This window comes from Mchenga conophoros, linkage group LG1 (assembly GCF_057382185.1).
Source record: "Mchenga conophoros isolate Kocher_MC1m ecotype Shallow Benthic linkage group LG1, M_conophoros_male_GT1.1, whole genome shotgun sequence".
Lineage (NCBI taxonomy): Eukaryota > Metazoa > Chordata > Actinopteri > Cichliformes > Cichlidae > Mchenga > Mchenga conophoros.
The window spans coordinates 33,977,482-33,998,194 of record NC_140526.1 but is presented as its reverse complement, the minus strand read 5'-3'; the positions used below and the strand labels follow the sequence as shown (position 1 = coordinate 33,998,194).

The 20,713-nt window shown below is 39.6% G+C and overlaps 1 protein-coding gene across 4 annotated transcripts in view; it reads right to left on the bottom strand.

Moving 5' to 3' along the window:
- Positions 1-20,713, bottom strand: part of lrp4 (low density lipoprotein receptor-related protein 4) — a 109,425-nt gene that overhangs the window by 36,156 nt on the left and 52,556 nt on the right. For all 4 annotated transcript variants that reach the window (XM_085275887.1, XM_085275893.1, XM_085275909.1 and 1 more), the window contains exon 3: positions 3,339-3,455. In XM_085275887.1, coding sequence (XP_085132013.1) covers positions 3,339-3,455 — 117 coding nt within the window. The remainder of the gene's footprint in view (positions 1-3,338; positions 3,456-20,713) is intronic.

The following is a 20,713-nucleotide window of genomic DNA, read 5'->3' as shown; positions in this document are numbered from 1 at the left end:
GGTGACAGAAAAATCATTCGCAAGCTATCCTCTACTTGCTGCACCTATAAACTACTTGAATTTTGAGAAAACAGTGAAAGTGGCGTCTGTGCATAGGCCATTAAACAGATTCTATTGTATTTAAATACAGCAAGATGGTCCCTGTAATCCTATGCACATGTCCAACATTTAATTGGCTAGAGTGACCAAATGGTTCACAAGACTCAGTGCTACAATCAACAGATTAGCTCTACAGATTTAATGCTAGTGGTTTGGTGGGGAGTTACATATTCATTTTATTGGCTTCAAAATAGGGCTGCCACGATTAGTCGACTAGTCACGATTACGTCGACTATCAAAATCGTCGACGACTGATTTAATAGTCGACGCGTCATTTGAAGCTTTGTAAGATCCCAAAAGCAGGAATAAGTAGCAGGATTTAAGAGTGTAATAACGGACTGAAACAGAAGATGGCAGCACTGCATGTACAAGGATGCCAGCTGCCGTTAAACCCCGAAGAAGAAGAAACTGTGTCCCAGAATTCATAGCGCGGCCCAGCGCAGTTGTCAACAATGGCGGCAGCTAGTTAGTTTTAATATTACTCTTATTATTCTTTCTGGGTCACAAAATAAACGTTTAACATATTTTCAGGCGAGAATGTAGCTGTGTAAACCTCAAATATCTGCTCAGTTTATCAAGACACCACATATTTTCAAAAGCGCTCCGACGTTTTCGGAGGCGTCTGTTACCCACTAGCTCGATAGCTAGCCGGGGGCCATGAGAGCACCGGACTCCCGGCAGATCGTTTTCAAACCCACCGCCCTACTCAGGTTAAACATATACAAGTCACTTAGATAACTTAAAAATGTTATTGTTTGGCTTTTTTCAGTATTTTATTTGTTCCTGAGTAAATCGGCTGAGTTTATTAAACTCCACCGAAACAATCTGCACATTTAATTAGAATTCAATTAACTATCATCTTGTCTTTATTTTTAGTTAGCACAGACCTTAAACACTTAAAGCTGTAAGCTAATGATAGTTATATAAGAGCAGATGCTGCTGGTGCAATAAGCTGTACTTTTACGTTCAATGGATGATGATCTGATTAGTCGACTAATCGCAAAAATAATCGGTGACTAGTCGACTATCAAAATAATCGTTTGTGGCAGCCCTACTTCAAAAGCATAAGAAGGTGGTTCCAGTTTATTTTTTAATCAACATGAAAAGAAAACACACCAAACTGAGCAAAAATATTCATACACTTTTGCTTGCCAAAATATGAACCTCATTTACTATCACCGTGACCCTATGCGTCATGTTATCAAGCTATCCAGCCAACACTAGCATTAGTCATATATCACTTTTTCTTACAAAAACAGGCCTCGCTTGCATTAAAATAAAAACAAAATGGGAAGGCCAGATTTCTACCATACAGAATTTATAATAGCAGTTCCCAATCAAGATATGAGGTCATTGTCATCTTTGATATCCAATATATATGGAACTACAATACTGTTAAAACCTTTGATGTGTATAAACTAAAGACGCACAGTTTCAAGCTACTGCTACCAAGACCAGGAGCTACCAATAGGACTGTCACTCTGATCTATAGTTACCAACCTGCTGAGTCAGAAGCTTACTAAGCCAGCCAAAAGCAAAAACGTTCCTTCTTTTGATTAATAGCTACCTTCCATCAAAAGCCTACCCAACCCAGCTACCACTCCTCTGCAGAGCCAGAATCACAATACAGATTTTGTGATCTACTCTTAATTCCACATTAGCCAAAATATGCTGAAAGACGAGTTGTTCCCGATCTGATGTACAGAATTATCAAGTGGAGTTACTTTTGCCCTTATTTTGTTTTTTCTACTTTTCTAGTTCTACCACAATGGTGAATGATCATAAAGTTTCAAATAATGAGCCCAGCATAAATGTGAGTTCAAATACTTGCAGCTCTGGCAGGAAGTATCTGTCCGGGCCCCACCCACCTAACGTTCTGTTTTTGAGGGGCAGCCAATCAGAAGAAAAGCTGAAATTGATCACCCCTAGGTGATCAATTTTAAAAGAAGAGTTCTTTAAATGGCTTGTTCAGAACTGGTTTAGAGGCGGCATAATAACAAAATATACAACAACCAGGATTATTATGAACTGTGAATCAATCAAAGTTACTGTAGCTGAGTCCAAGAAAGAAGGTTTATGGTTGCAAAGAAGCATAAGAGGTCTATGTCAAGTTCTCGGTATTGTCACCCTTATACCACTTTTATTGGGGCCAAAGTAAAAAATACAATCGCCAATAATTGATATGAATTGTATAATTTAAGCAACATGTTGTTGGTGGAAGATCCTTCACAGATCTAGAAGTGAGTTACTTGAAGGACACTGCCTAACTGCCATGTGTCGACTCCATCAAGGACATGTCACTGCTTGTAACTATTCCAGTCCTCCGCACAGAGTGTTAAAGTTGATCGAACTGAATCGCCGAACTTGCTTCTGATGCTGTGATAGAATGTCCAGCCTGCAGCATGCATCCACCCCGATCAGGTTGCACACACAGAGCCTTCTGAGTTGTCAGGGGTAAATATAGAGACTAAATGTGGATTCAGAATCTGACCACTGGCCACACCTCAAATAAAGAAGAAAAAAACCCCACACAGACAAGCAGTTGTACTCTACTTCTGATGACCTCTTTTAAAGAGCACAACTCCTATTCTTAACCTCAAATGAATCTAAAACTGACCTTCGTTAAAAGGGCAAGCACATTGTTGAGTTAGTAAAATAGGATGGTTTCCTTATCATGTTTATCTGACAATTTTCTGAAGGCTGCATTAACCCATTTTTTAAAAAAAAAAGACGGAAGTGAGAACAGAGAAATTACCCTCCTCTCTCAAGAATGTCCTCAAAATCAAGCAAAATGTCTCACATAGCAACACAGAGACCACAGATACCCTCACTGTAGCGGTCAAAGCTTCAGGTTTTTCCTTTTAGTTTAAGTGTTGTCACGATTCTGCCTGGTAGGAAGCTGAGGATACTTCAGCAAGAACACACGACTTAGAACACAAATAACTCCTCAAAACAAAAGAGGAGCAAAATAAAGTCAAAGGTCAAACAAAGTCTTGTGCTGTGACCGTGGGAGAGCTGACCTTTTGCCACAATGTTTTCGTGTGCACATGCGATTGCCCGTGTGTTTGTGAGTGCAACAGACAGGCAACGCTTTTAGACTCTAAACAAACACCTCATTGCACATGGCTGCCTCAAACATCTGTTCACTTTAATAAGTCATCCCCTTGAGTAAAACGGAGCAGGTCGAGTGTATGTCTTTGCTACTGTTTGTGTTTTCAAGAAAGACAAAGTGTACTTACGGCAGTCTTGTTCGTCGGAGTCATCCTCGCAGTCGTTGTCTCCATCACACACCCAAGAGCGACGGATACATTTGCCATTGTCACAGTGGAAGTCCAGCGGTGAGCAGGTGGGGAGCACTGCAAGTAAACGAGAGCAGACAACAAGGCTGTCAGCAGAGAAAACAAACAAACACACTGAGCAGCTGAGAGAAGAGGACCACAAAAGAAAAAAACTCAAACAACATGGATGGGACGTGCTAATGTCTTTATGAGGATATTATAAGCAGTGTTGCTGACCAATAAATTTTGACAGTTTGCGTCAATGTCCTCTTTTTCTGACAACTACAAGACAATAACTAAATAAAAAGTAATGCATGAGGACAAAAACTACGATGAAATGTATTCACACTTTTGTCAACGAATAAAAACGAGATGAAAATATTCTGAAGTAATCTTAAGCGGTACGGTTAGACACGGACATTTGATCTGCCCCTGGGAAACTAGCTCCCATGCTCCACGTTTCTCATGAAAACACTAAATGTCAGCACTCGTGAGGAAGAGAAGAGCAGACACATGGACATATTATACATTTGTTGTCAACAAATGACGCTTTGTAAACTGTGTGGAGCAACTATCACAGCTAAATACATTTTTTTTTACTCCATAAAACTAAAAGAACTTAGATTATGATGAAAATCAAATGACATTTCATTCAAAAGACTGCGACTAAATTTAAATAAAAATTGTCAAAATGAAAACTAATATTAAGTACTTTCAAAATACCTACTAAACTATAGGCCAGATACTGTTGAGGCTTCAAGTGTGCTAGCATAGACAGCTACAGCATTTAGCTGCATCTAATCTGGACCTCTTCATGTTTGTGCTGTTAGTATCAACTGCAGCATTTTAATGGAACTATCTGACAAATAACATAGTCTGCTATGTGGTAAAAACAATTTTAGTAGTTTATACTTTGATTTTGGTATTTGATTATAATGTGATTCGTGTGTATGCCATATTCCTGTTTGCTAACTATACTCGCTAGTTAGCTGCTAATTTCTGGCTCCAAGACACCAATATGGCAGCAGGCTGAACACTAATCCTGAGGCTTCAAAATGCAGAGTCTAGAAGCAACGATCATTTTTTATTTGCAGTTTAAAAAGTTTTACCTCTGTCTGTTCCATTTGGGCTTGTGTAATTATCTAGATGATTGAGGGAGCTTGATAAGAGCATGTTTTCATGCTGCAATCCTAATGATTGACGAGTAGTGACACATTTGTGCTCTCACTGTGCGACACAGGCCCACAGTTTTGGAGACGCGCACAAAGATATAGCCTCCATTCTTCCACCCTGGTCATATTTCATCTGGGTCAGCCCCGAATAGCAAAGTGTGTATGCAGCTTCAGATGAAAAAAACAAACAAACATACAAATATGCTAACTTAGACAGTGTAATGCTGCAGCAGGCATTTTCAACATTATTTTGACCATGCCACAGATGGGACAAGTACTCATCACAACTAAAAATAATTATTAATCATAACCTAACATAACACAGTCATCACTCTTGCGAGGCTACTAGGTGCCCTAAAGGTCAGTTTGCCAAACAGTTGAAATAAAAAATCTTCACTCTGTATCTGGTCTAAGTTCATTGCGTGAGTCAGGCCTGGATCCAGGCATCCTCTTCTTCCCCACCTTTTTTCTCCTAACAGAGGTACTGAGCTCAGCTCAGCGCATTCCTCCTTAACTTCATATCCGCTCTACAGAGTGCAGCTACTTGCTATCTAAGCACCACCCGAATGACTGGCCCTTTGTCATCTGCAGACAGAGCTAATTTAATTACAGGCCAGAGAGGGATGGAAGTGGGAGGGAGAGAAGGCGAAGGGAAAAGAGGGAGCAGCGGCTCCTTACTATGGACTCTCACCCGACTGTCAATAGCAAATATGAAATATTGACCAAGCAATGCAGACTTTATGAAAAATGTATGACGTCACGCAGCGAGTTAACCAGCCAGGCAGACAAGCCAGGACTCGGGGAGTGAATTAAGCAAGTGTGCATCTGTGTGTGTGCTGGGGTGTGCCTTTGGTCTCCAGGGGGAAGTAAAACCCCACTGACCCATATACCCCAACATGGATACTACATTATTCAGAGAGAGAATCATAAGCAAAGAGAACCTGTCTCCCTCTTGGTCTACACATTCTCTTCACATTCTGAAGATCTCTGTCTAAATCACACAGTCACCCCCCCATTCAGACAGCCACTGGATTCAGTTCAATATAAGATGTAAAATCACCTTACAGAGACATCACATTAATTTGGTATGTGTCACTTTATCGCAGGAAGACATTTTAAGCAACTTTACATTTTTGTCGGCTAACAACATATTTTATAGAATCTGTGAGCCCCTTTCATAAAGGCAGTCCTTTCAGGTAATCTGACAGCATCTTAACATATCAGCTTCATGCCTGAATGCTCACACCGGCTACTTTTTCTGTAAAAGTTGAGATTACAACCTTACTGAGGTGGATCCAGTTTTTTGCCGTCGCTTATCATGGTACGAATGTCAAATCATGCCACTTGCACGAGAATGCAACTGCCTATGGATCTAAACCAAACGTGTTGCTCGAGACACTAAAACACACAACAGTTTTTGAGAATACTCTAAACAAGAAAAATTTGAGGAGGAAAAAAAACAAAAACACTAGTCCATAAAGATCACAGAGCACCAAAGACACTCGCCTTTAAAGGCCAGAGACACGTTTTCTGACTTTTCCAACAAAAACCACAAAACTCCTTTCATGTATGTTGAAATCTAAAATCTCACGTCTTATAAGACTGACATGTCTTTAAAAGACTTTAAGTACAAGTCTTTACTGTGATGAAGAAAGAGTCTGTGACATGTCAGAATAATAATGATCACCAGTAATGACTATAATCTACATTTTGACAAAGTGTTCGCAGGGGCTGAAGTTAGCTTGTCGCTTGCATCTGTGTGTAGAAGTCATCATTTTGAGTTTATTACATATCTGTAAAATCAGAAAACAGGAGAAATCATCCATAAACATTTCCTAACAAAGAAAGCTTTGTAAATCTACAAAGGCATTACAACAGTGTTTACTTTATTATAATAAATTATTCCTGAAATGGAGACATGATCCGTCACAATCTAAGAGCCACATTTTATGAACCACAGTAAAATAGTTTATCTGTTTCATGTGCAACCATCTCTTACAACATTACTGAAATACAGCCAATGAATTATGAAAACTACAGTACAGCCAAAAGAGTCTTGTTTAAATGTACTGAGTCACCCTTAATTTCTTTATACTTTCCCAGGAAATTGGAAAATAAATGCAATAATTAGCAACTAAAACATGCAAACATACATGCAAATATAGTCTATAAGGCAACACTAGACTTAATACAATTCCAATATTATCTTTATTAGTTCTCCAGGCTTCTTGAACGACATCTGAAACTCTTCTTTGGATGTTTGATGCCTTTAGTTCTGTTCTCTGTCAAAATGATCCCACACGGCTTTAATAATGTTGAATCCACATTCTGTGGACTGATAAGTTTCCATTGTGTGGGTTTTTTTTTTTTTGGTTTGGTTTTTTTTAAATTCAGGTATGCTTTTACTGCATTGGCAGTGTGTTTAAGCTTTGGACCAAAGCCATTGCCAGTTGGATGCTTTCCAGTTGGTATTGCAGGGCGGTTCAAAATCTGATCTGATTTAGTAATCTTTTGATAAGATCCCCTACACTATTGCCTGAAATGCAGCCCCAAACCACGATACAGTCTCCACCTGAAAACTGCCAATTCTTGTATGTTCTACCAGTTCAGTTTCGCTGCACACCATGGCAAAGTATGTTAAATTTTGGGCTAACAACAATTTGGGAATTACTTTGTTGGTGCAAAAATATTACTTTACGCCTGTCAAATTGTGTATTTTTCATAGATTGAGCTAAAAGCAATGGTTTAAATTGAAAGATTTTACAGCAGGGTATTAGTAACAAAGTGGCTGAAAATGCAATTTAAATATGGTTCTTTAATAAGTTGTCTGTTATGTGAGACACAAGTCTGGTTTATCCTTTGAATTAGGAACCTCACCGATTCCTCTGGAAATGGTCTGTTACAAGAACTGAACTGAAATTGAGAGAAAAAGCAGCAAATGTCCAAACAAATATTGAAAGACCTTCAGAATGCAAGCAACACTGTAAAACTAAATAATAATATAATAGCATACAACTTTAAAGCTTAGTAAGCTTTTATTTGTTGTATTTGAGTGTTTCTTGATAGTTAGGGTTAGGAGTTGAAACCACTAGTGAAAGTAAACAGGAAATGACATTTTGTGAAGACTTCTATGGTGTGGCTGAAGGGAGTGATGGCTAAATCAAGTACAAAATTTAAAAAAACAAAACAAAAAAAAACAGGTCAAGTAGTGCCGTTTAGAATAAATTTTACAAGATTCACTCTTAAAAGAAAATCTCAGCTTAGATAAAATAAGAGTTTAACTCATAATGTCCCAAACAAGCAGAAACCCAGCATTGGCACAAATGTATTTAAACTTATGATATCCTGAGAGCCTATCAGAAGACTGATGACAGCTGTGAAAACCTCTTTTTTTGTTAAGTAAAGTGATCGAGCTGCATTCCTGTACATTTCCTGGTCAGGCGTCAGCAGATTTATGGCCTCGAACAACAAAAGGAGGAAAAATGCTGGGTTGGAAACGTTTCAATAAATAATTCAGCTTATCTGAAGACTTAGAGATTGTGGTGTTAACGCGCACGCAAAAAAGCACACATGCAGACATAAGCCAACCATCACTGCACTGGCTAAATAAACATATTCTGCTTAAGTGCGGGATTGTTTAAGCACATGAATTGGGAGATATACAAAATGCATGCAAATAAAGAGTCCAGGACGAATCAGCGAGAGATACAGAGAGAGGGAGAGTATGTAGGTGTGGCCTGGTCCAGGTATCAGGTGGATCAACAGGGAGCTTGCTAGGTAAGTTGATGAGGTCTCCTGGAGCCTTGATCTCTCTTATCACATGGATTCGGCTCTGTACGGCGCTGCTCTTCTCTGGACCGCTGCATTCCTCAGAGGCTGACACTCACGCATGTGCGCGCACAGACGCACACACACTTCAGCGCTCACAAGACCCTCCATCCGCTGTGTCATCTTGTGCATTCCAGTTATCACTTTATGATGAACTCAACTAATATGAACTCCACCTGCTACACTCCTACATTTCCCAGGATTGTGCGAATATTATTAATAGCTGCAATGATGTACATGCTTCCCTCAGCCCCACAATAAAGTAAGACAGCTCAGAGAATGATGTCTTAGCGAAACCCTGGTTAAAGATGGCATCTAACTTCAAAACGGGTGCACAGCTCATTGTGATCATGAGCGGCCTCATGAGCATCTTCACATTTGCAGTTGGATAACAGTTGCAGCTGATATCCATTTACACACACCCCCCCCCCCCCCCCACCACCACCACCACCACCACCACAAACTTTTTTTTTTCCTTTTGAAATTTATATGGTTGTTTGACCAGTTCATTCACCTCCCATAGTTACACTTTGAAGTGTTCCAATAGTACAAAAATTTTTGTCTCAGTCATGCTTCAAAGCCTTTCAAAAATATTGCTCCTGAACATTTTCCATTTATTCTTCTGTGTGATGCTGTCCTCACACGTGTAATAGAACGAACACACACACACACACACACACACACACACACACACACACACCCTGACCTTCACCAATGAGCTTTTCTCATCCAAGCTAAAGAATTCCCACTTGCATACTATGTGTTATTCCCACACAAACAATGATACACACCTGCAAGTCTCATCATCAACACCAGCCTCATTCCTTTCCCCAGTTATTCTCTGGTGCACACGCACACATACATACACGCAGTGAAGAAACAAGAGTGTAAGTGTAAAAGTTGACCTCTTTAGCTATACTGAGAGTTTACCTGCATTAAATATTACAGTACAAAGTTAAGTCAATTCTTAAAGCCTTGTTTTTCCATGAATATGTGCAGTATTATTTTAGTCTCCGTATTCTGTAACCATGTAGCCAACAGATATTGCTTGATTACGCTGCTTCAACTTTTAACAAACAAATGTGTGTGAATGCATGCAGTCATTTCCTTATGTCAAACCTAGAGCCAAAAGACTAGAAAAAGTAAACATGGGTCTCCACTGTGAGTAAATGTTTCCTGTTGAGAAAATAGTAACATGGAGATGGAATGACCCATTTTGAGATGAAAGAGAGGGGAAAAAATACAGACATAATCAAAGGTGAACTATACTTGTTAGTAGGGCTGCCACGATTAGTCAACTATCAAAATCACAGACGACTGATTTAATAGTCGACACGTTGTTTGAAGCTTCAGATCACAAAAGACGCAGGAATAAGTAGTAGGATTTAAGAGTGTAATAACGGACTGAAACAGAAGGTGGCAGCACTGCATGTACAAGGATGCCAGCTGCCGTTAAACCCCGAAGAAGAAGAAGTAGCTCTGTCCCAGAATTCATAGCGCAGCTCAGTTTCCAACAATGGCGGCAGCTAGTTAGTTTTAATATTACTCTTATTATTCTTTCTGGGTCACAAAATAAACTTTTAACATATTTTTAGGCGAGAATGTAGCTGTGTAAACCTCAAATATCTGCTCAGTTTATCAAGACACCACATATTTTCAAAAGCGCTCCGATGTTTTCGGAGACGTTTGTTACCCACTAGCTCGATAGCTAGCCGGGGGCTAGGCTCACTAGAGCCCGTGAGAACACCGGACTTCCGGCAAATCGTTTTCAAACCCACCTACTCAGGTTAAACATATATAAGTCACTTAAAAATGTTATTGTTTGGTTTTTTTTTTTGTATTTTATATGTTCCTGAGTAAATCGGTTTGGCTGAGATCAAAGTTATAGTTTTTGCACAGCTGAATAAACCTCAAGCAGACAGCTGATTATCAGAAGCATGAGATGTTCAAGAATATACTCCGGTGTCCCGTTATATTTTAGATAGCAAGGAGTTTATTAAACTTCACCGGAACAATCTGCAAATTTCATTAAAATTTAATAAACTATCATCTTGCCTTTATTTATAGTCAGCACATACTTTAAACACTTAAAGCTGTAAGCTAATGATAGTTATATAAGAGCAGATGAATGCTGGTGCAATAAGCTGTACGTCTAATGTTCGACTAATCGCAAAAATAATCGGTGACTAGTCGACTATCAAAATAATCGTTTGTGGGAGCCCTACTTGTTACATGTGCAGGCACATCAGTCCTGCTGTGAGATTTCTGCCTCCAGCCCCAATCAATGGGAGGATGGAATATTTGAGGAAAGTCTGAATTCTGAACAGTTTCTTAAAAAAAAAAAAAGTGATTATCTTGTTAAGTTTTTCTTTTTCTGCTTTCCAATGCAACTTTCAGGGCAGTAAGCACCGCGAGGCTTTAGTGACCTTCATTACAACAGAAGGCGCAAATCTCAGAAACAGACATTTAAAATACAGCCAAAGCTGTTTGCATGGCTAGATATCCATAGAGATAACAAGAAAATGGAACCGTTTTCACACAAGCTCTGAAGCCCTAAACTTTTCCATTAGGCTTCAGCCAACAGAGCAGAGTGTGAGAATGCAACTGTCACACAGTTCTTGGTGTTTTAGGGTTTCTGTGCCTCCTTTTGCTTTGACTTTTCCTCCCTTTCTTTCTTTCTTTGCCTGTGTTGGTAGACACATGATCTAAGAGAACTTGTACATTGTTACATTATGTTACAAGTGATAATAATGAGCTCTGTTAAGTGTGCACGCTTACTGACTGCACATCTGACTTGCATATGCATGTGTGTCTTTGTGTGTGTGCGTCTTTAGGAAGATGTATGTGGCCGTCTTTAAATGGCCTTGAGTTAATGGCCTGCCTCCTCACTGTAGAGTAGCTGAATCAAGTGGCTCTAATGGGACCAATATATCTGCCTAAGCGCCGCTTATCACACCAGCTCGACGGATGGGAGGATGAAAACATGAGGGAGAGAGGGAGACAGAAAAACAGATGTGCACTCCAGAGAGCGACACAGCTTCTTTCAAGCTTAAAAAGTGCAAGGATGTGCACGCGCATGTCACAAATATAAGGGTGTAACGGTGAAAATTGATGACAGTCTTTAAAGTGTTATATAGTCACTTCAGAGGACGAGTCACTGGGATGTCCTGCCATGGTGTACTCGTGTCTGTACACTGTTTGTTTGTTTCTGTTGGCTACTGTACAGCATCTAGCTGGTAAACCTGTGTTCTAATCAAAGCGCTTGTGTCCCATTTGGAAAATGCCTTTCCCAACGCCAGATGATATGTGAATCCACCGAAAGCCGAGATGGTCCAGTTTCCACCGGCACTTAAACGCAGCATGTATTTGTAGATCCGTGTGGAGCTGCACACGTGTTTATTTGCCAAGTTGTTTTGCACGTGTTCAGATTGCTTGGCTTTAGCGTGTAGACTAGCACGTGCATTTGTGAGAACTAAAAATGCTGCACACATCAGTAAATCTTTGTTTTTCTCTGTGAATCATGTAGCGTGCATCTGTGTCTAATTGGGAACTACAGCTTTTTTCTTCTAAACGGATTCATGGTCAGAGGGTGTGAAAGTCCTGTCTTTCATTGCTTAACCCACTCTGGACTTGTGACATGGCGGCAAAAGTAATTGTGAAACTGTGCATAACCTTGTGTCTTTAATTTTGTTTCTGCAGGCTATATGACGATGATGATTATGATAAAAAAATGTTAAAAAAAATTCAGCCTTTTCACTGCTGAATGGAACAAACTCAATTTACATTTGTGTCAGTAGAAATTCCTTAATGAAGACCTTAATACAATCAGTGGCATAAAAAGAACCGTTAACAGTCTGGAGCTGCCATACTTCTGATTCATTTCCAATCTAAATGCAGGAAGCACACATTGAAAAATAATACAAAAATGTCTCAAAATGTAAAAGTACGTCCCTCACCCTTCCTTAAACCCAGACTAATCCCCTCTGTCCATCTCTTTATTTTCGTCTCACAGCCGATCCCGACAGAGGTGGCTTATCTGATTTTGGGCAGCTCTGGTTGCTATCCAGCGCATATTTGAGCCCGTCAGAGCACAGTGGTACTGCCAGCACAGTTTTTTCCAGGAGTGTGTCTGGCGGCTGCTTGTGTAATGGACTTTTTCCTCCACCTATACAGTAAACAGACCTCGCCCTGTCCACAACGCCACTTTGCATTCATAAAACCCACTGAAAACTCACAGCAGAATTGTGTTTACTACCTGTCTGAGGCAACATAATCAACTCTGTCCAGTGTTTATCATAGTCTGCTGTATAAAGCAAACCCTCAAAACAAGTCACCAACAACTGTTTATTCCTGTTTTTATTACCTTATTTATCACCAGCTCTTTTGCACAAACTACAAAATAAAGTGCAAGACGAGGGAACTATGCACTGCAGTGGCACAGAAATTATTTGAATCTAATACTTGCTGCAAAAACAGCATCCCGGGAGTATTAAAGCAATCCATCACAAATATAGTTACAGAACAAACTAAAATATTTCTTATCTAAAAAGCCCCTATTCAAAGAGCCATTTTACAGCATATTTAGCATATTTTCTATGCTTAATGCAAAGAGATTAATGCTTATGTGGCATTTTAAATGTTGCTGAGTCTAAAATATATCCTCTGATACATCAAGATTAAAATGTTAAACTTCCAACAATAATAGTCTCCATTATGAATGAGCATGATCAAGTAAAACGCATGCTCGACCAATTAAAGGATGAAGCAAATCCAGCCCTCCCAACCACAGCTGTTCACTCCATCATTCTGCCTGAACTTTCCTGGACTAGTCTGGACCAGCAAGACTGTTTTGTATCTAAAGCTACAAAATAAATAAATTAAACAAAATTAAAATAAATAAATCACTCAAAGTACAAATGAATCACAAGAGTGGCTTTCTTGAATGACTTACAAGTGTGTGTAAGATTAGTGGTGATACAGCACATTGACAGGACATTTTACCGTCCATTATGGCAGATTAATGCTGAAGCGTTTGCTTGTTGCCATGACAAATCTCTGCGGAGCGCTTGACACCAGTGAGTAACACTTAAGCGCTGTCATCCTCACAGCCCACATATTTTCCTCTTAAGAAACTGAATGACAGGAAATACTCTGGTGCAGACTAATTCAGCATTATATGACTATTAGGATCATCAGTCTCCAGCTGAATGAATGCATCCATTTTCTTATGTTAGCTTTCTTGAAATGTTATATTTAACTATCATATTCAGCTCACAATACACAGGAAAGTGCTTGTGAGAACATGACCACAATTTGGGTGAAGACCTATTAGGCTATCACTGTGTGTAAGTTTCACTAAAATCTGAGAAATATTCTAGAGAGATCCTTTAAAGCAATTCTTAGGACCGTGGATAGAGAGATGGATGTGTCATCATGCCATAAGCTTATCAGCTTTCTGGAAGGATGAGCTAAAAAGGATAAAAGGATAATAAACAAAGTTAAAATAAAAGAAACAGGTTTACAAAGATGCAAAAACACACTGTGGGGGGGTGGGGGTAGTGTAATTGTGTTAGGTCCTGGAGGATCAAAGAAGAAGTGAAAGAAGGAACGCATCCGTACCTGGGGAAACTAAAAGAGAAGAGGGTAAATGGAGAGACTTAAGACTTAAAACAAACTGAAAAGTAACAAACTAATAACAGAAACTATTGTAAGAAATTGGTATAGGCATTTTTTTTTAATTATTTTTTTGGGTGGGGTTTCGGGGTGGGATTGGTAAAACTTTTGCAGTATCATTTTATGAATGTAGTGCTGTGACACTTCAAGAGTGTAAGTTGTTAATGATAACATGTGAGGTGACAGCTGATTCTCACATCATATTACAAGTATGGAAACCTGCCACTGTCTGGTTCATGGCCCAACAAATTTATTTATTTATTTATTTATTTTATTTATTTATTTATTTTTTTTACACACGGCACCATAGAACCCATACGAGGTAAGCTAGCCCCTTATTGCTCTCTCTCCACCTATATCACATTTGATTAATGCAAACGTGTGCTTGAGCCATCAGCAAAATCAACTATTAATTCTGGCATTTATTCAGAAAAAAAATGAAAAAGCCGCTCCAAGATGTAGAGCATTAGAACCTTTAGTAGAAAAATCAAGAAACCCAACTACCAGGTGAAGTACATGTGAGCACCAAAACACACGTGTTAGCTAAATAACAAAAAAAACAAAACAAAAAAAACTACAACTACAACACAGTTCCACCTGGAAAGAACTAAATAGGATCTATAACCCTCCTTTGTTATTCTTTACTTTTTACCAGCACCCACCAATCTATCATTCCCTACTTTCAATTATTCTATTAATTGTGCAAACCGCACGCGCTCACAGCCTGAGGTGATATCTGCAAAATGTTTATTTAGTCTGGCTGTCAAAAAAGTTCAGCAGAACTGCTATAATTGTGCAATTCATTATGTATCAATGCAATTTAATTAAGTGCAGCGACGCAACAGCACTCTGTGTTTGTAAAACTATTTTCAGTTCTGGCTGCCATTTTCTTCACATAAAACGAAACGCCGGGATCTGCGGCCATTCCCTTATTGTTTGGCACCAAGCCCAAACCCTGCAGTAAACATATTATTTTCAGCAGGCGGCTCTTTTCAATCTCTCTGATTTGAGCTGTCATGTGAAAAATATACTATTGCGCCACTTAAACACCCCTGTGTACCCCAGTTTTGGACAGCACAAAAGCTCTTATTGATTTTTAAAATCAACAAATCAGACCCACATTTTGTTTTCCTCCAAATGACTTAAAACCAACTGTAAACCACACCAGCTAAACTCTTGCTGGGGTAAAGTACAGAAGTTGAAACTGTGTCAGATTAAGATGTAAGCCAGCAGATTTGGGCAGCATTTATTAAACATTAGGACTGCATCAACACAGCACTCCTATTTCTTTTCATCAAACTAAAGCGTGGGCAGAATCTCTGACAAAACAACACAGGGTTGGCAAGGGAACAAAAAAAAAGTTTAGTCTGCCAATAAAATCAATATCAGCTGGCAGAACACAGCATAGGCTAAGACATGTAAAACAATGTTAATATGAAACTCACCAAAATCCAGAAAAATGTGATGGGGTAACACTTGCCCAGCTTCAGCTTGAGGCATACAAATCACAAGTACTGTGACTTTTTTGCATCAAAATGAAGATTCATAAACTATATGCTAAACCAAATAAATACTTTAAAAAGAAAAAAAAACTACCACTGTTAATGCAAAAGACATATATAAGCAGTATTTTCTTTTAACAAGGGTTGCAAAACATCAATTCTTAAATGTGCTGGCTTACACAGTTAAGCCCTCTAATATGATAGTGCACTGATTACACTTTTAAAGACTTTTAAAGCTTAAATCCACAACCTCTGCTGTAGTTAACATTGAAAACCTACTCAGACAAGTTTGTACAAGATTTAAAAAGAAAGTAAAGCCTGGCCTCAGTCCAATAACCCCTTTGTCTCTCCCTCTTGCTTCTGTTACTTTCTTCTACCCTCGATCACCCTCTAATCATGCCCTCTTCTGTGTGAACAAGTTTGCCCGCCTGGTTTACAGAGCAGGGAGTAAATATTTAGGAGGGAGGTGGAGGAGAGGACCAAGCGAGTGTTGGATAAATCAGAGAGGAGGAGGATTATGTTAATGTGTCCAAACAACTACGGTCAAATCCTGGGACAGAAAGAAAGAGACTGATGAGACAACAACAAGGGAAAGGAAGGGGAAGGGAGATGAACTGAGCGATGCTAGAAATGCAACCTCTTAGTGAGATATAAATGAGAAAGTCTTGGATGAAAAACAAAAAAGCAAAGGGAGTTGGGCGTGCAGGATTCCTGTGGTCAGAGGGCAGAGACAAGGAGGCTAAGGAGGCTGCAAGGACAGAGGGGCTCAGACAGAGAGAAAAAAACATGAGGGGGACGCAGAGAGAAAATCAACACATAGAGAAGGAGGGAATGGGGTCCTAATCTTCTTCGCTCCCACCTTCAGATCAGCTGAGCTCCTGCGGTCACAGCTGCTCTCTGATTGGCTAAGACTGCAGAGAGTGGTGGATTAAAGGACAGGAGGGGGTACTTCTTAGTTTTTGGTGGTTTGTGTGTGTGTGTGTGTGTGTGTGTGTGTGTGTGTGGGGGGGGGGGGGGGGGGGGGGCGTCTATATATGAATGCTCTTGTGAGAATCACTTTAATGCAAGGACACGGTGGTCACTCCTCACTTATTTTTGTTGAGAGGATTTGATCTTGAGTTAGGGGTCAGGATTAGACCAAGTCCTGCACATATCTGAGGCCTTCCAGTATTTATCAATTCCCTTTAAAGTGTAAACTTGTCTGCACTTTTTTTCAAGTTCAACTGGGAAAAGTTCATTTGAAAAATACAAAAAGACCAGACTTCAAACTGAAGCTAAAAAAAAAAAAAAAAAGACAAAAATTAAGACATTTTAATAATTTTAAAGACTTAGATGACAAATATTTGATAACTCTAACTAAACTTAATAACTCTAAAAGACACTTGCATAAAAGGTTTCATTAAAACATTTACTGGTGGCAGTTCCAGAGGTCTTTTAAAACATTTACACTCACAAAGTCGTGAATACCAAGTCAGTGAGTTGTTCAAATGACTTCTTCTCATGAATATGGTAAACATTACACCACCTGGAGGCCCAGTTATACCTGACAGGAGGGTCCTCACAAGTTGGAATGCCAAACGTGTGTGTGTGTGTGTGTGTGTGTGTGTGTGTGTGTGTGTGTGTGTGTGTGCATATACCTGTGAATGTGTGCGTTTGAGTTTTTAGTACACACACCCGCTTCCCAAACCTCACACGTACTTGTGTGAGCTGACAGCAGAGGAAGCCAAGTCTCATGCAGCGCTTTCAATCTCACCCAACAGAGATTTTCCTCTTCCATTTCATTTTACATTCACGGTCAACACACACACACGCACACACACACACATATACATATATATATATATCTCCTCGGCACCCCCTGTCTTCTCACTAGCTGAAATCGTTTACTCTTTCGCAACCTCGGCCGCTTTCAACTCAGCAGGACTCCAACACTGTTGCAACGTGTGTGTGTGTGTGTGTGTGTGTGTGTGTGTGTGTGTGTGTGTGTGTGTGTGTGAGTGAGAGAGAGAGAGAGAGAGGTGCGCTTAGCTCAGTGTAAGTGAAATGCAGAGAGAGAAATAACTTGAAGGATGACCTATAACAGTGAGGGAGGATGATGCAGTAGGAGGAGATGAATGGTGAAATAACACATGATGTATTAGTTGTCCAAGGTTATCTTGTCTTATCTGCTGTTGTTATGAATATCCAGTGTTACTGTGTGCTAATAAATTGTATTGCCTTGAACTGGGAAAAGAGGTCAGAGAAATCGAAAGCCTGATAAGATATGATGGAAGACAGAAAAATGAGTCATACTGCAGCTGTTGGACGGGTCGCAGTCAAAAGGTGAGCACGGCTCTATGCCAATCACATTCACTGTGAGAGAGGACAGTCACAGCAAGGCCCAGGGCTGGACTGGGACAAAAAATCGGCCCGGGCATTTTGACTAGAGACCGGCCCACCAAGTATTATAGCAAAAACCATAAAGCCGTTGAATGAAAACAAACACTGTTGTCACAGAGATGTACACTGTCTCGTTGGTATATATGCATCAGTCTAATAAACTTAAACCTACACCATCCTCCCTATTCTGGTATTCTAAACAGTACCCGAAAGTAGACTGCTTGGTCGAGTTAACCTCCTGAACTATCTACAACACATGGTGAAAACCTGAAATTAAGACAGAGAAGACTAGAGGTGAGACATGATCATTACAGATTACTGATGACAGATTTACATATATTTTCATAAACAATTAATTTGCCACATCAATAAACAGCATGGCAGGGCAAAATATTTTTTCTAACATGGCAACCTTTAAAAAGTGAAAGGAGACAGAAAGACAGGTGAGAAAGAATAAAACTTAGTTGACTTTTTGATGGCATTTTACACACAGTACTGGTACAGAATCTAGAAAATGTGGGAAAATACTGGCATCATATACAGTACTTAGCTACTTCTGAAGAAATTATGATGGGACCCTAAAAAAATTACTATGTACAATAATGGATTTCTATACATTTTACATCAGATGAAAATGTTTGCTCTAAGATTCAGATAATTATTTGTTAAAAGCGAGACATTTTAAATGAGAAAAAGAAAGAAAAGTATTTCCTTGTGCCCTCCTCTCCCTGTTAATGTCCTACCTGGGTCCCTGGCAACACTTTGCTAGACCCGCCCCTGCACAGTCACCAGCTGTCAGCTACTTAGAAAAGGATCCTGGTGTTATTTGTCTCTCAGAAACAGTTCATAACTTCCTTTCAACTCATTCATGTCACCTAAAAGGTAAACCTGTTTCTCCTTCACCTGTTCAGCTCTGATGATTCAGTAAGAACATCTCCTGGTTTCATCTTCATGTTTCTTTCTCACCAGATAACCAAACCGATATCATGACCAGCAGCTTTTACAGCTGTGGCTCCAGCAAACATCAGCTGATACTAGAAATTAATATTAAATCAATTCTAACAACAGCTGATCAAGCTTAAACGTGCTGCTGTTGTTTAGCGCGACATCCGCCGGTTTCCTCTTTCTGGCGCAAGGTGGGAGATAAACAAACAAGAGAGAAAAGCTGATCAGATGATCATTGATCAGGTTCATGATTGAAGTGAAACCTTTATGGGGAGGGGAAAAAAAAAACAAAAAACGAAAAAAAACCCATCGGCCCATAAAAACAAATAATTACCATCGGCCCACCGGCCAGTCCAGCTATGGCAAGGCCTGATCACTTGAACATTAACAGGCCTGCAGCATGAAGTGCAGCAAAGAAACCAATGTGGGAAATCGCTACTGTAACTGTAAGAAGGTCAAAACTACAAGGATAACATCAGGGTTACTAAAATAAAAAGAATGGCAGCTTTTCTGAAAGTTTTAGGAGCTTTTTGGTGTCATGTGCACTCAAGGTACTTGGCACATGATTTGGTAGTCCAGAAAGTGCTACGCAGAGCTTTCTAGGCCCATGTTTGCATGTTACAGCTGTACACTGTCACCAAGGGCCAATGTCTAAAATATTAACAACAACTAATGTGGGCAATCCTTGATTATGTTTATGCTGTTGTTAGCTGTTTAGCTTAGCCCCTGAAAAATTGATAATATACAATGATGGTTTTGTTTTTTCCTGCCATCATTTCCTTTTGTTTTCAAGCCTACTTTCCAACCAGTCAGCAATTGAGCTACACAAGGAGACTTCCTAAATGGGCAATTTGCTGATGGCTTTTGGACTGCACACACGTGCGTCTCTGTAGCCTCTGTGGGCACTGAATCCTTCTTTCTACCACAGGGCTGCACCTTTCTGGTCCCCCTCAAGAATATGACCCAGTCCCCTTTAATGTCTCCTTAATCATTGCTCATGCTGCCTGTGTGCATGTCCAAAGTTTAAAACTAATCATAAATGTCATAATCTTTTTTTTTTTTTTTTTTCCTCCTAAATCTTTTTCCGAATTCCTAAACTAAGGTTTGAAAACTTTAAAAGCAGGATCAAATAGGTTCTTCCCCTCACTTCTTGACACAAGAGTTTCAGTGAGGTAGGGAGTGGATTTATGAAGAGAGCAGTAGGAAGGTTAGGTGAACGCGCTGACCTCAACACGAGGCAAGTGTCATTCTTTTCAGATATTATGATGTACTTCCTCTTTATTCACTTTCTGCTTCAGTTTGCCCTCATCTAACTGTGAAAACCTTCAACACAATAAGCCCTTACAGCCATTTCCATAGGAACCACACTCACAAAGTATGCCCTTCCTTCTCTTGTGTGATTGTATGGATGTGAAACTAGAGTGGCAAGAACACAAACACATTCCTCCAATGGAGCAGCACTTCATGCTTCTTACAGCTTATACTTACACCCTGCAATCAAACATAGTAAAATGTGCCTATGTTGCCACATTTAGACGAGCACACCCCCTGAGCTCAGACAGCTCTGTCAATGAAAGAATGGGGGTGTTATTAATTTGATTAAACGTCTGTGAGTTATGCCTTCATTAAACTTCATCAAGGCTAATTAGTATCCTGGCATTGAGATGTGCGACCCACTAAAATGCTCTTCAACTAACCACCTCTGATGACACTGTCATAATAGTCACCCACTTTGAACATGTAACATAATCATGCTCAGTTATTAGTTAAATCTTTAGTTAGTTTTACGATCATTTCTACACAATAGCTCAAAATCATCCATGCAGATATTTTGTCT